Consider the following 13,787-nt stretch of genomic DNA (forward strand, 5'->3'; position numbering starts at 1 on the left):
TGGGTAGGGAGCTCTTTCAGAGAGTTGATGTAGAGTCGATGGCCGAATGGCCTCCTCCTGCATTGTAGGAATTCTAAATATTATCAGCAGAGTTATTACTATAATATTGAACTTAAATTGAAAATGTTTTACCTCAATTGAATTATTTTTACATTTTCCTTTGCCCCTTTTAGTAATTCATCCAATAGCCCCAAACATTCACGGATTCCATTAACCTAAATTCTGTGATCCATAATAATTCACAAATGTTAATACATATCAGAACTATTTGCTATGCCTCCACAACCAGGCAACCTGTGCCTTGGGCTCTCTCTAAATGGCAGCAATTGTACTCCTGAAATGGTTCATGAGACGGTTAGCCAAATAGATCTATTATTTCCATCAAATATTCACCTTCTCTGCAACTGTTGCTTTGAGTGCTGACTGATCATCAGTCTGTTCATTGGCATTCTCAGCAATGTCCTCATTTTCCCACTGTATTCCTTCATTGTATTCTTCCTCCTCCTCCTTGGCCAGTTCATTTTCATTGTAGTCACCTTCCTCTGCCACACTTGGCCTGTAAGCAAATAAACTGCACTAAAAATATTTTTTATTTAAAAATCTGTTTAGTTTTGTTCTTTTTGTAAGAAACTCCTGTCTTTGGTTCTCCCTTTCTTATTTCCAACCACAAAGCAAAAAAGACTGCTTCCTGGTTGAGGTTTGCATCTGCTTCTTCCTTTCTCTTTAGTATGCACCGTGGCTGTGCTTGGCAGCTGCAAAAAAAAACACCTTAGATAAAACTGAAAAATTAATTTGTGGGGAATGTTAGGATAAATATACTGAAATGGTGAGCAGCCTTATATTGCCATTTAGAAGAACACCAGATTAACTGATCATATCCACAATTAAGTCAGAAAGGTTAGACAGTGATTGGAGAACATCCAAATGATCCTGAATCACTTCTTTGATAAACTCATTAGGGTCATCAATTAAGTCAGATGAAAACAGACATGTCTTATGACATGTTTGAGCCGAGCAAAGTGACACTTCTACAAGCCAATTGCAAGATGAGGTTTAGTGAGTTTGGACCAGCTTGCTACTTAAAAAAAAACAAAATTCCAGCAATAAATGATCTTCTCTCTTGGAAATTGCCACATTGAGGAGCACATTTTCTGCTTCAGTGGAATTGGAATGCAACTCTGATACAACTGGATGTTTGTACACTACAAAATGTGCTCAGACCTCTCTAATCAATTGCACTGGCGTTCTGGATTGCAACAATTTATGGCTGCTCACAATAATTCCATCCACAAAATGAGACAAACAGAAAGGGGGAGGGTGAAGTTTTTACCTAGACTTTCAGTAGTGCCTATATGGCATTTTATGTGCTAAGTTGCGTAATGCAAAAACTCTCAATGGAATAATATTACATCAAAAAATGGAGATTAGATAAGGATATTTTGTAATATAAAATCTGAACTCAAGAGCTATATTTAGCACAGTGGGCTAAACAGCTGGCTTGTAATGCAGAACAATGCCAGCAGCGCGGGTTCAATTCCCGTACCGGCCTCCCCGAACAGGCGCCGGAATGTGGCGACTAGGGGCTTTTCACAGTAACTTCATTGAAGCCTACTTGTGACAATAAACGATTATTATTATTATTTTGTAGCTCCATATACAAATTACTTTAGGGCAGAATTACAACTTACTGCCCAGAGACAAAACTGCCATTGGGGATTGGCTATTCGTTGTAGAAAATGTCTGATTTTCATTTCCATTGATTTCACAACACAAAACTTTGCACCCAGGCACAAGTTAAAACTCTGCCCCTTTGTGCCCGGAGAGCTATCACTCAGCCTCGTGTCAGGCTGGACCAAGCTGTACACAAGCTGCTCCCAGGGAACTAGAACTTCACTTCTAATGATACTGTGTTATCTTGAGTAAGGCGAGAAGCTACTGGAAAGGAGGAGGGTGCTCAGGCAGCAGCAGGTGAATTTAACCATGCCCTCTCCTCCCTCCTTACTTTCTAAAACTCTGCAACAATGAAACAATGCAAGCTGCAGCAATGGAGACAATGTTCCTTTCTTACACAGAATAGGCAATCAAAATGTAAAAAACCATGTCTAAAGAGTTTTCTGGCACTCTGGGTTGCAAGTACTGAATCTTTCCCCCCAAATAAAAATTTACTGTCACCATGCACACATGGTGAAAAATGTTAACGAGGCAGTCACCAAAATCATTGTAATCGGGCACGATTCGACTGAAACATTTCTAAGTGCCATTTTTGACCTGTTTGGCAGGATGTTTCTTGACGGCTGCATTGGCGAGATCGTGGCCCGTAATCAGCAGCACTAAATGTCGAAAATGAGCCTCCACGAACTTCTTGCCATAACTGGCTGCTGTCGCGCTGCACCTGATTCTGCCTCAGTGTCGCGGCGCTAATAAGAGGGAGCTGCTTTTAAGTGCTCCCTCACCAGCCACTCCCAGTCAACACAAGTATGGCATCGCGCAGTCCCTCCGCGCTGTAAGGATGCCAACCTGGCCAGGCTTCTTGATGCTGTGGATGCGAAGAAGGACATCCTGTTCCCCAGAGGGGGTTGGAGCACCAGCATCAGGGTCAGCGATGCCGCCTGGGAGGCAGTGGCTGCCAATTCGGATAGCATGACCCGGAGGCCTGTCGACCAATGTTAGAAGATCAACGACCTCCACCAAGCTGAAAGGATAAATTACCACCTCTCTCCTGGCATCTGATCTATCCGCTACCCCATAAATTCCCAAACACCACCCCATAAATCACTGGCTGACAACTCACACCCTCCCCACATTCGATCTTCGTGCTTGGAGCTCAGGACCCACTGGCACCCACGAGCACAACCTCCATGCCCAGATGCAGTGCCCACACACATGCCACTTGATCCATCAAGCGTGCGGCTCACAAAGCTCTCTTTTTGTCCCCGCAGGAGAAGATAGCCCATAATAAATGGGAAAGAGCCAAGATGGGGGCAGAATCTCAGAGCTCCGAATCCTCACCCCCAATGAGAAACGGGCCATGGAGGTTGCGGGGTTGACAGAGGAGAAAGCAGTCACTGACAGCAAGGTTGGCCTGCGCCACATAGGTGAGGATGTACTGTCCCTTCAGCCAGATGACCTGCCACAAATGAATAGTTCATGTCAGACAAAATGATCCTTCCCTCTCACTGGCCACATCTCCATCTGATGAGGCTAAGCCATCCAGATGGAAAGCTCCCAGGAGACAACCATCGAGGCGTCAAATTTTGGTAGGCGGCATTAGTGGACAGGTCTCTGGGGCACAATCTGGTGAGCACCACACAGTTGCTGACGCACATCAGGTGGAGACAGGAACATCCGAGGGAGACAACAGTCGGAGGTCTGCTGGATCCCAGGACTCAGCCAGATGTCGAACTTCCAGACAAGGTACTCCCAGAGTTGATGCTGATGATCGGCCAGATCCATGACATTTAGGAGGGGATGTCAAGTTCATTCCAGTGACTGCATAGCCAATTGGAGGAGTCCCAAAGGCTTCAGTCGCAGGAGATGCTGCAGACAATGCTTGGTATTGAGGCTAACACTGCTAGGGAGGTGGCTGCTGTGGAGGCATGGAGTATGATGTCCGCGTCATGACTGATGGTGCCCAAGGCATAGTTCAGCCTTGTGACGACCATAAACGAAAGCCCCGACATCATGGTACAGACAATGGAGAGCCGTCAGGTCAGTTGACTCAGAGGCCTCTTGAGCTCACTCCAGCTGCACCTCCATTGCATGGAAACCCCCAGAGCCCTACGGGTACCGTCAGGGAGGTGGAAGCGCTGCAAGCCAACCCGGGCACTGGCGCCCAAGGTGCAGTTGAACATCCTTGATTTCCAGCGCGTTTAACCCACGGTGATGTGCCAGTTACATGCAGTCCTTGCCACACCAGCAACAAAAGGATCAGCAACCTGCAAAAGCATTTCTTCAATGGCGTCATCAGGTGGCCCATTTGGATCAATGTCGTCCTGCAGCGCCTTCTTGCTTCAAACCGCATTGCCTTCTGGACCCATATGTCTCCCCTGAGCCTGGTGTTCCAGGTCCCAGGTATCTTTGAAAAAATTCTTAGAAAAGGATGCAAACAGCAAAGCAGCCTCCAGCAGGAGCAAGCAGCAAACATAATCTAGAGCTGTGAAGTGTTCTCAAAACTAATAAGGCCAACATCTCATTTGCAATAGCCTTCAACTGTGAAGCTAGAGGCTGGTCACAGTCAAAGGAAGTGAAATTGACTTTCAGCATTGAAGCCACAGCAAGGCTCTGTCCTGGAAGTGTTTGGTGGGACAGGCTGCAGCCTGCCCATTATAGGTCTCCACATATTTAAAGATGGCTTGAAGGCCTCATTGACGCAAAGCCTCTTCCCCCGACCTGGAACGCTACAGCCCACTGACCAAACCTCCGCAACCAACTCACCCTAAAGCTCTGGGCCAGCAGCTCCGGTGGCCCTCGAGTTGCATGCCAGAAAATGGAAATGGCTCCTCAACTCCCCTCAGGGGCCATCACGCCACCTTCACGTTTTAAAAAAGGAGTACTAAATGATGTCCCCGTGATTTCTTGCTGGCAAGTCGAGCAATTCCCAGGAGACTGCTGTATTCAACTTCAATCTCACTAATGAGATTGAAATGAATACAAATGAGGCCAAATGATATTCTCACCATCTTTGGGCGAGATCCTGAATTTACTATTGGGAGCAGGCCAGGTGAATTGCCGACGAATTTGCACCGGGTGCGAATCTCGATTTTGACCTTTCCCGCTATTTACCAGGCGCGCCAGATCCAGCGGTGTTCGAACTGCCCCCATCATCAGCATAGTGTTATAATTAACTAATAACTTAATTTTCTGTCAAATTAACAATATTGCACAATGCTGCCGAAATAAATTTCTACTCTCTGGTTTGTTTAATACTCATGGTGGGATCAGCATCATCACCAGCATGCAAACCAATACTGGATATATTGTTGCTGCTCTTAATATTAATGACCCATGCTGCATATATATCAGACAATATTAGTAACCAGGTGCCAACATTGGAAGTTATCTTTCTGTGATTAATGAATTGATTGGTTAATCTCAAAATAGGAAAAGAACCAAATATGATTGAGGGTGAGGGTTAAAAGGCAGAGGGGAATATGGTGCCCAGAAACAGGAGATGCAGCAGGACCTGTGATTTTTCTCCCTGGCCCAGATTAGACAATCAGTTACAGTGAAGTTGTTGGAGTGATAAACATTGCCAAGGAAACCTTGGTGAATTCCCTTGATCATCTTCAAAATAGTGCTGTTCTGTCTTCTATGTCCACCTGATAGGCCAGACTGGGCCGCAATTTGACATCTCAACCACTTGGTAACTATTCGGGCTGATTCCAAGGACAGGAACACCATTTAATTTACTGGATGGAAAACCAGGCACTATGGAGCTGTGGTTCATCAGTTACATGTCCATTTGAGCAATGCTGAACATCTGAAATACCTGACCATAGAGTCAGCCTTATTATGTGAAGAAATTATTCATCATCAGTCCTAGATCTTCCTTTTACTAGTTTAAATAAATGCTCCCTTGACCTACTCTCCCAATTGTTAAGTAAGTTGAGATAGATCTTTGATCACCATTATTTTGTATATCTTCATCAAGAATCATAGGATTTACAGTGCAGAAGGAGGCCATTCGGCTCTTCGAGTCTGCACCAATTCAAGTCCAACTTAGATCTCCGACTTTAGGAATCTTCTTTCTGGCTCTTATCAAAATTACACCACGGGGGAGGCAGTGACATAGAATTAATATCACCAGACTAGTAATCCAGAGGCCCAAACGAAGGCCCTTGGAAATTCCACCACAGCATCTGGTAGAATTTAAATTCAGCTAATAAATCTGGAATTAAAAAGCAAATCTTGCTAATAGTGACCTTGAACCATTGTTGTAAAAACCCATCTGGTTTACTAATGTTCTTTCGGGAAGGAAACTGCCATCCTTACGTGGTCCGGCTTACATGTGAGTCCAGACCAAGAGCAATGTGATTGATCCTTAAATGACCTCTGAAATGGTCGAGCAAGCCACTCAGTTGTATCAAACCGCTACAACTCTACAAAGATGAATGAAACCAGACGAATCACCCACGGTCAACCTAGGCACCAGAAACAACAACTGCAAACCCAGCCCTGCTGAGGGTTAGTAGTTGTCTGACTTACAAACATCTGGGGACTTGTGCCAAAATTGGGAGAACTGTCCCAAGCACAAGCAGCAGTCTGATATAGTCATGCTCATGTAATCATATCGTACAGCAATGTCCCAGACACCACCATTACCATCCCTGGGTATGTCCTGCCCCACCAACAGAACAGAGCCACAAGAGGTGGTGGCGGCACAATGGTATACAGTCAGGAGGGAGCTGCTCTGGGAGTCCTCAGCATAGACTCTGGACCCTATGAAATCTTATGGCATCAGGTCAAACGTGACTAAGGAAACCTCCTGCTCATTGCCACCTGCCATTCCACCTCAGCTGATGAATCAGTGATCCTCAATGTTGAACACCTCCTGGAGGTTAGCTAAGGCAGGGGATATAGACAGGTGGGGCACATCAATGTCCATCGGAAAGAATGACCCGATAGCAACATTACTAATTGAGCTGGCCATGTGCTAAAGGACATAACTGCTAGGCTGTGTCAGCATCAGATGGTGATGAAATTAACACGAGGGCAAAATCTACTTGACCTCATCCTCACCAATCTACATGTAACAGATTAATCTGTCCATGACAGCATTGGTAAGAGTGACCACCGCACAGTCCCTGTGGAGGCAAGTCCTGTCTTCACCTTGAGGATATCCTCCATTGTGTCGTGTGGCATTACCACCATGCTACATGAGATAGATTTTGAACAGATATAGCAATTCAAAACTGCGCATTCATGAGGCACTGTGGGCCATTAGCAGCAGCAGAATTGTATACAAATACAGTCTATGACTGCATGGCCCGGCATAGCCTCCACTCCACCATTACTATCGAACACTAGGAATTATCCTAGCTTAATGAAGAATGCAGGACGGTATGTCATGAGCAGCACCAGGTATACCTAAAAATTAGGTGTCAAAGCTGGTGAAACTACAGCACAGGACTACGTATGCCAAACAGAAGAAACATACAATAGACAGAGAAAAGCAAACCCACACTCAACAGATCAGATCTAGCTCTGCCACAGGAGCGCCACAAACAGTCATGAATGGTGGTAGACAATTAAACAACGAACTGCAGGAGAAAGTTTCACAAATTTTCCCATCTTCAATGATGGGGAAGCCCAGCACCTCAATGCAAAAGGCAAAGCTGCAGCATTTGCAATAATCTTCAGCCAGAAGTGGCAAGTGTTTGATCTATCTAGGCCTCCTCCAGAGGTCCTCTGCATCACAGATGTCAGTCTTCAACCAATTTGATTCATTCCACTTGATAGCAAGAAACAGCTCAAGGCACTGGATACTGCAAAAGCTATAGGCACAGGCAGTATTCTAGCAGTAGGCCTGTCCTCCAGGACTAGCTATGTCCTTAGACAAGCTGTTCCAGAATACCTACAATGCTGGCATCTATCCCGCAATGTAGAAAATTGTTCCGATATGTCGTGTCCACAAAAAGCAGGAAAGCGCCAATTACTATCCTATCAGTCTACTCGTGTTCATCAGCAAAGTGATGGAAAGGATCGTTGACAATTATATAAATTGGCACTTACTCAGCAATAACCGAGTGTGCATCAACATACTGTAGTCAATGGGAATCAGGGGAAATCTCTCCGCTGGTTGGAATCAAACCCAGCACAAAGGAAGATGGCTGTGGTTGTTGGAGGTCAATCATCTCAGTCACAGGGCATCACTGCTTCATCAATGACCTTCCCTCTGTCATAAGGTCAGAAGTGGGGATGTTCGCACACTGTTCAGCACCATTCACAACTCTTCAGATACTGACTGACGCAGTCTGTGACCAAATGCGAAAAGACCTGGGCAATAGGCAGGCTCGAGCTGATAAGTGGCACAAGATAGATCAAACACTTGGCACTTATGGCAAAAGATTGCTGCAGCTTTGCCTTTTGCATGGAGGTGCTGGGCTTCCACACAAGTGCCAGGCAATGACCACCTCCCATAAGAGAGAATCCAATCATCTCCCCTTGACATTCAATGGCATTACCATCACTGAATCCCCCACCATCAACATCCTGAGGATTCCCGTTGACCCGAAACTGAAATGGGCCAACCATATAAATACGTTGCCATAAGAGCAGGACAAAGGCCAGGAATTCTGCGGAGACTAACCCATCTTCTGATTCCCCATAGCCTGCCCACCATTTACAAGGCACAAGTCAGGAATCTGATGGAATAATTTCCACTTTCCTGGACTAATGCAACTCCAAGAACATTCAAGAACTTGACAGGATCATTTGATTAGCACCTCATCCACCACCAATGCACAGTGGTAGTATACATCATCTACAAAATGCACTGTAGTAACTCACTAAAGCTCCTTTGACAGCATCTTCGAAACTTCCCCTCTACCACCAAGGACAAGTGCACCAGATGCATGGGACACCATCACCTGCAATTTCCCCTCCTAGCCCCACACTATCCTGACTTGGAACTTTTTCAGTGTTTCTTCACTGTCATTGGGTCAAAATCCTGGAACTCCCTTCCTAAAGGCCCTGGGCGGGATTCTCCACTCCCGCACCGAAGTGCCCACGCTGTCGAGGTTCACGACGGCGCGAAACGGCCCCGATCCCGACCGATTCAGGCCCCGACAATGGGCCAGGATCGGTGCCGCGTCATCTACACGCGCCAGGCCTTGTCGCCGCGTAAAGGCGGCACCACATAGATGACGCGGCCGGTGCCGCATAACAGGCGTCACCCGCGCATGCGTGGTTGCCGTCCTCTCTGAGTCCGCCCCGCAAGAAGATGGCGGATGGATCTTGCGGGGCCGCGGAAGGAAGGAGGTCCTCCTTCAGATAGGACGGCCCGACGATCAGTGGGCACCGATCGCGGGCCATGCCACATTTGAGGTACCCCCCGGTGCAGGATCCCCCCCCCCCCCCCCCGCAGGCCGCCCCCCCAGCGTTCCCGCGCTGTTCCCGACGGCAGCGACCAGGTGTGGACGGCGCCGGGGGGAACCCGCCGTTTTGGCCTGGCCGCTCGGCCCATCCGGCCTGAGAATAGCAGGGGTGCCGGAGAATCGCCATTTTGGGTGTCTCCAGCGATTCTCCGGCCCGTGGAACTCGACGGGGCCATTCCCGCCGCTTGGGAGAATCGCGGGAGGGCATCAGACCGGCGTCCCGGGAAATGTTGGCGGCCCAGGCGATTCTCCCAACCGGCGTGGGAGTGGAGAATCTCGTCCCCTGTGTTTCAGTGACCAGGGGCGAAATTCTCCCCCAACGGCGGGATGTCCGCCGACTGGCGCCAAAGCCGGCGCCAATCAGACGGGCATCGCGCCGGCCCAAAGGTGCGGAAGGCTCCGCATCTTTGGCGGCCTAGCCCCAACATTGAGGGGCTAGGCCGACGCCGGAGGGATTACCGCCCCGCCAGCTGGCGGAAATGGCGTTTGTTTCCCCACCAGCTGGCGCGGAAATGCGGCGCATGCGCGGGAGCGTCAGCGGCCGCTGTCAGTTTCCCAGCGCATGCGCGGGAGCGTCAGCGGTCGCTGTCAGTTTCCCACGCATGCGCAGTGGGGAGAGTCTCTTCCGCCTCCGCCATGGTGGAGGCCGTAGCGGAGGCGGAAGGGAAAGAGTGCCCCCACGGCACAGGCCCGCCCGCGGATCGGTGGGCCCCGATCGCGGGCCAGGCCACCGTGGGGGCACGCCCCGGGGTCAGATCGCCCCGCGCCAGGACCCCGGAGCCCGCCGCCTGGTCCCGCTGGTAAATACCAGGTTTGATTTACGTCGGCGGGACAGGCAATTTCCAGGGCGGGACTTCGGCCCATCCGGGCCGGAGAATCCAGCGGGGGGTCCCGCCAACCGGCGCGGCCCGATTCCCGCCCCCGCCCAATCTCCGGGAGCGGAGACTTCGGCGGGGGCGGGATTCACGGCGGCCAACGGCCATTCTCCGACCCGGCGGGGGGTCGGAGAATGACGCCCCAGATCTGGGCACAGTACTCAAATTGCTGGCTGACCAAAGCACTGTGCTGTTAGATTATTTGTTCTTCTGAACTATATCCTACTGCTTCAGCTATAGCTCACCATTTTATTGGTATTGATTGCTGCTCTACGTTGATTGGATACATTGAGTATTTAGTCCACAGATTCCTAGGTCACTTTCAACTTCATCTTTACATATTTCAAACTATTAATGGAGCATGCTATTCATTTATCCTTCATATGTGCAATATTCCACACAAGACAGCATTATATTTCCTACATTCACTAAATATTTTGGCACTCATTTTATTGTTTCTGAGATCACATCACTGAGATGTGACAAAGGACGCCAGCCGAACTGCCCAAACTATCCCTCCCCACTCCAACCCAAAACTCTGTACCATTTCCTTATCGACCCAGTCCCACACAAAACCGACATGTGCAAATATCAACCAAATGCACCCACTCATAATTCCAAGAAACCCATACCAAAACCAAACATGTGCAAAAAACAACATATCAATTACAAAACTAGCATATACGCAAGTCAGAAAACATACAAAAATTCCCAACAATAGCCCTTCCCCCAACCCACGTTCCTGGACTATGTCACCCTCTCCTCCAGCCTCGTAAAGTAATGTTCCCTGCCCTTAAAGGTCACCCGACGTTTGACCAGATGCAACACCGCAAAGCGAACCTTACTCTGAAAGAGCGCTGCCTTGATCTTATTGAACCCTGCCTGCCGTTTGGTCAGGTCGGCACCAATGTCCTGATAGATCCAGATCCGATTTCCCTCCCAGCTACAGTCTCTAGTTGCCTTCGCCCACCTCAGAATCTTCTCCATTTCCTGGAACTTGTGCACACGCACAATCACTGTCCATGGCGGCTCCCCAGCTCTCAGCCTCTGTAGTGACTGTTGGCCATGATCCACCTCTGGAGCCTTCTCAAAGACCCCTGCCTTGACCAACTTCTTGAACAGCCTCGAAACATGGCCCATGGCACTGGTTCCCTCCACACAACGTCTGGCAGACATGCGATACCCAAATTCTGCTGCCTGAACCAATTCTCCCGTCATCCACCCTCACCCGTAGCACCTTACAGGCCTCCCCCAGCATCGCCAACTCTGCCTCCAACAACACGGTCTGGTCACTATGATCTGACACCGCCCTTTCAGCCTCTTGGATCATCGCACCATGCAACTCGGGTGCTTCTCCACGCGATCCAATGTCCTGCGAATAAGGGCTACTGCTCCCTCATTCGCACTGGACCAGTTCCCCGCATCTCTTTTCGCTTTAACAAAACTCCCTCCTTGATAAAATCTATCAACTGCTCCACAGGCAGCGTGGCAGACAACGACAACCCTTCCACCACACCATTCTTCCCACTGGTGCTGCGCCACACGTGCCCTCCAACTCCAGAACTAGGGCTCTCACTGACTTTTGCCGAGTGTGATAACCCACCGACATGCCACTCTGGGGGAAAAAACCACCATCCTACACTCACATTTCCAACAAAAATCACGCATTAACTGGGTAGAAAGGGCCAAAGCCAACACCTCCAAGCAATGGGCCACCTTGGGTGCAACCGATTAGCCCATGGCTGCCACCAGAAGTCCACTATTGTACTCTAAAAATATCCAGAAATGTTTAAATTTAGATCCTGGGCCTGCATTCAGTTAGCTGATCTCAGATATATTGGTAGTTGAGAGCTCAGAGTCCCTAGATTGAGGGCAGGGGGCTGTGCCAAGAAAAAGTGAGAGAAACAAAAATGAAGCAGGATTCCATTCTTGATAACGTTCTAACTGATCGAGCTAAAATTGTGCATGCCGATGCTAAGTTATCCCCATGATCAAATAGTCTTTTGTTTGAATAATGAACATTTGAGTGAGGTACAGGCAGGTAATTCCTGCCTCTGGAACCATACTTCAACAGGAACCATAAACCTCAAGAACAGGAAGGAGAAACTGCCAAAATATACAAATTTTGTATTTGAAATAAATAAGCCAGTAAACATCTACACTTGTTGCAGAATGTGATAATACTGTACCTTTCTTCTCCCAGAGTCAACACGTTTCTGTTTTTTTCTAGCCTCCACTCTACTGCCTGCAGTTCTGCAACTGTTTGTTCTAGTAGCGCAGACACAGAATCCTGCAAAAAAAGTCACAAGTTGAAAATAATACCAGACTCTTTTCTTTCAATGGGTTTCATGGATAGTCAGACAAATTAATCTTCTTTCCAAGATTGCATAAGTCCGAGGTTTGTGAATAAACATCAATCCTATGAAAAACATCAGCAATAGAACCATAAGGCTTGCAGAATATAGAAACGACAGTTTAGGTATTTGCCACTGCACAATCTTTTACATAATATCATGCAAATCTTATCATTTTAAAATTGGTTGTCATAAGGAGGAAAATTAATATATTAATATTTTTTAGTCTATAACTGTGATTTGTCTCAGCAGTAAGCATAATAATCTTTATTAGTTTCACAAGTAGGCTTACATTAACACTGCACTGCAATGAAGTTACTATGAAAATCTTCTAGTCGACACACTCCGGCACCTGTTCGGGTACACTGAGGGAGAATTCAGAATGTCCAAATTACCTCACAGCACGTCTTGTGGGAGGAAACCCATGCAGACACAGGGGGAACGTGCAGACTCTACACAGACAGTGACCCAAGCCGGGAATCCTGGGACCCTGGTACTGTGAAGCAACAGGGCTAACCACTGTGCAATATGCTATGTGCTTAGCTGTTCACCATAGGAGAAGCGGAAGGATCCAAATTATATTGATACTACAGGAGAAGCAGGTGAATCAGTTAGAATTAAACTCTCATAAGACTAGCTCTAAGTAGAATGAGCAGAATGAATTGAAGCCTAGAAGCAAAGTGACAGAAAATGTTGTTGATAGTGCTATCAAGTGACACTTATTTGGCAGTAACCTGCTCACTGAAGCTCAGATTGTATTCCACTAATGCAACTCAGCTCCTGACCTCATTACAGCCTTGGTCCAGGCACAAACAAAAAAAGCTGCACTCAAGAGGTAATGTGTGAGTGACTGCTCTTGACATTTAGGCCACACTTGAAAAGAGTATGGCATCAAACAGCCCTGGCAAAACTGGAGTCAATGGGTATGGGGGGGAAACTCAGCACTCGTTGGAATCAAACCTAGCACAAAGGAAGATGGCTGTGGTTGTTGGAGGTCAGTCATTCTCAGTCTGGGGACATCGCTGCCGAAGATCCTCAGGCCAGTGTCTTCGGTCCAAACATCATTAGTTGTTTCACCAATGACCATCTATCATAAGGTAAGAAGTCGCTCATGATGATTGCACAATTTTCAGGACCACTCACAACTCTGCAGATGCTGATGTAGTCCATGACCATATGCAGAATAACCTGGGCAAGTGTCAGGCTCGCGCTGATAAGTGGCAAGTAACATTCGCTCCACACAAAGTGCCAGGCAATGACTATCTCCAACAAGAGAGAATTTAACCATCTCTCCATGATATTTAATGGCATTAAAATCAACATCCTGGAGGCTTACCATTGACCAGTAACTGAACAGGACCAGGCAGACAGGTGTGGAAATTCATTCACCTGGTCAGCGTGCAAGCTTTTCACAAGAACATGATGCTCAGATTTTCACTTGGAACAACGGGAGGCACAGGAAG

At 47.7% G+C, this 13,787-nt stretch overlaps 1 protein-coding gene across 3 annotated transcripts in view; it reads right to left on the bottom strand.

The window, feature by feature from the left end:
- The window catches only part of wwc1 (WW and C2 domain containing 1), a 220,719-nt gene that overhangs the window by 61,327 nt on the left and 145,605 nt on the right, over positions 1-13,787 (bottom strand). For all 3 annotated transcript variants that reach the window (XM_072512577.1, XM_072512576.1, XM_072512578.1), the window contains exons 17-18: positions 12,160-12,260; positions 394-556 (exon numbers count right to left, since the gene is read on the bottom strand). In XM_072512577.1, coding sequence (XP_072368678.1) covers positions 394-556; positions 12,160-12,260 — 264 coding nt within the window. The remainder of the gene's footprint in view (positions 1-393; positions 557-12,159; positions 12,261-13,787) is intronic.

The sequence above is a fragment of the Scyliorhinus torazame genome, chromosome 7 (genome assembly GCF_047496885.1).
Source record: "Scyliorhinus torazame isolate Kashiwa2021f chromosome 7, sScyTor2.1, whole genome shotgun sequence".
NCBI lineage: Eukaryota > Metazoa > Chordata > Chondrichthyes > Carcharhiniformes > Scyliorhinidae > Scyliorhinus > Scyliorhinus torazame.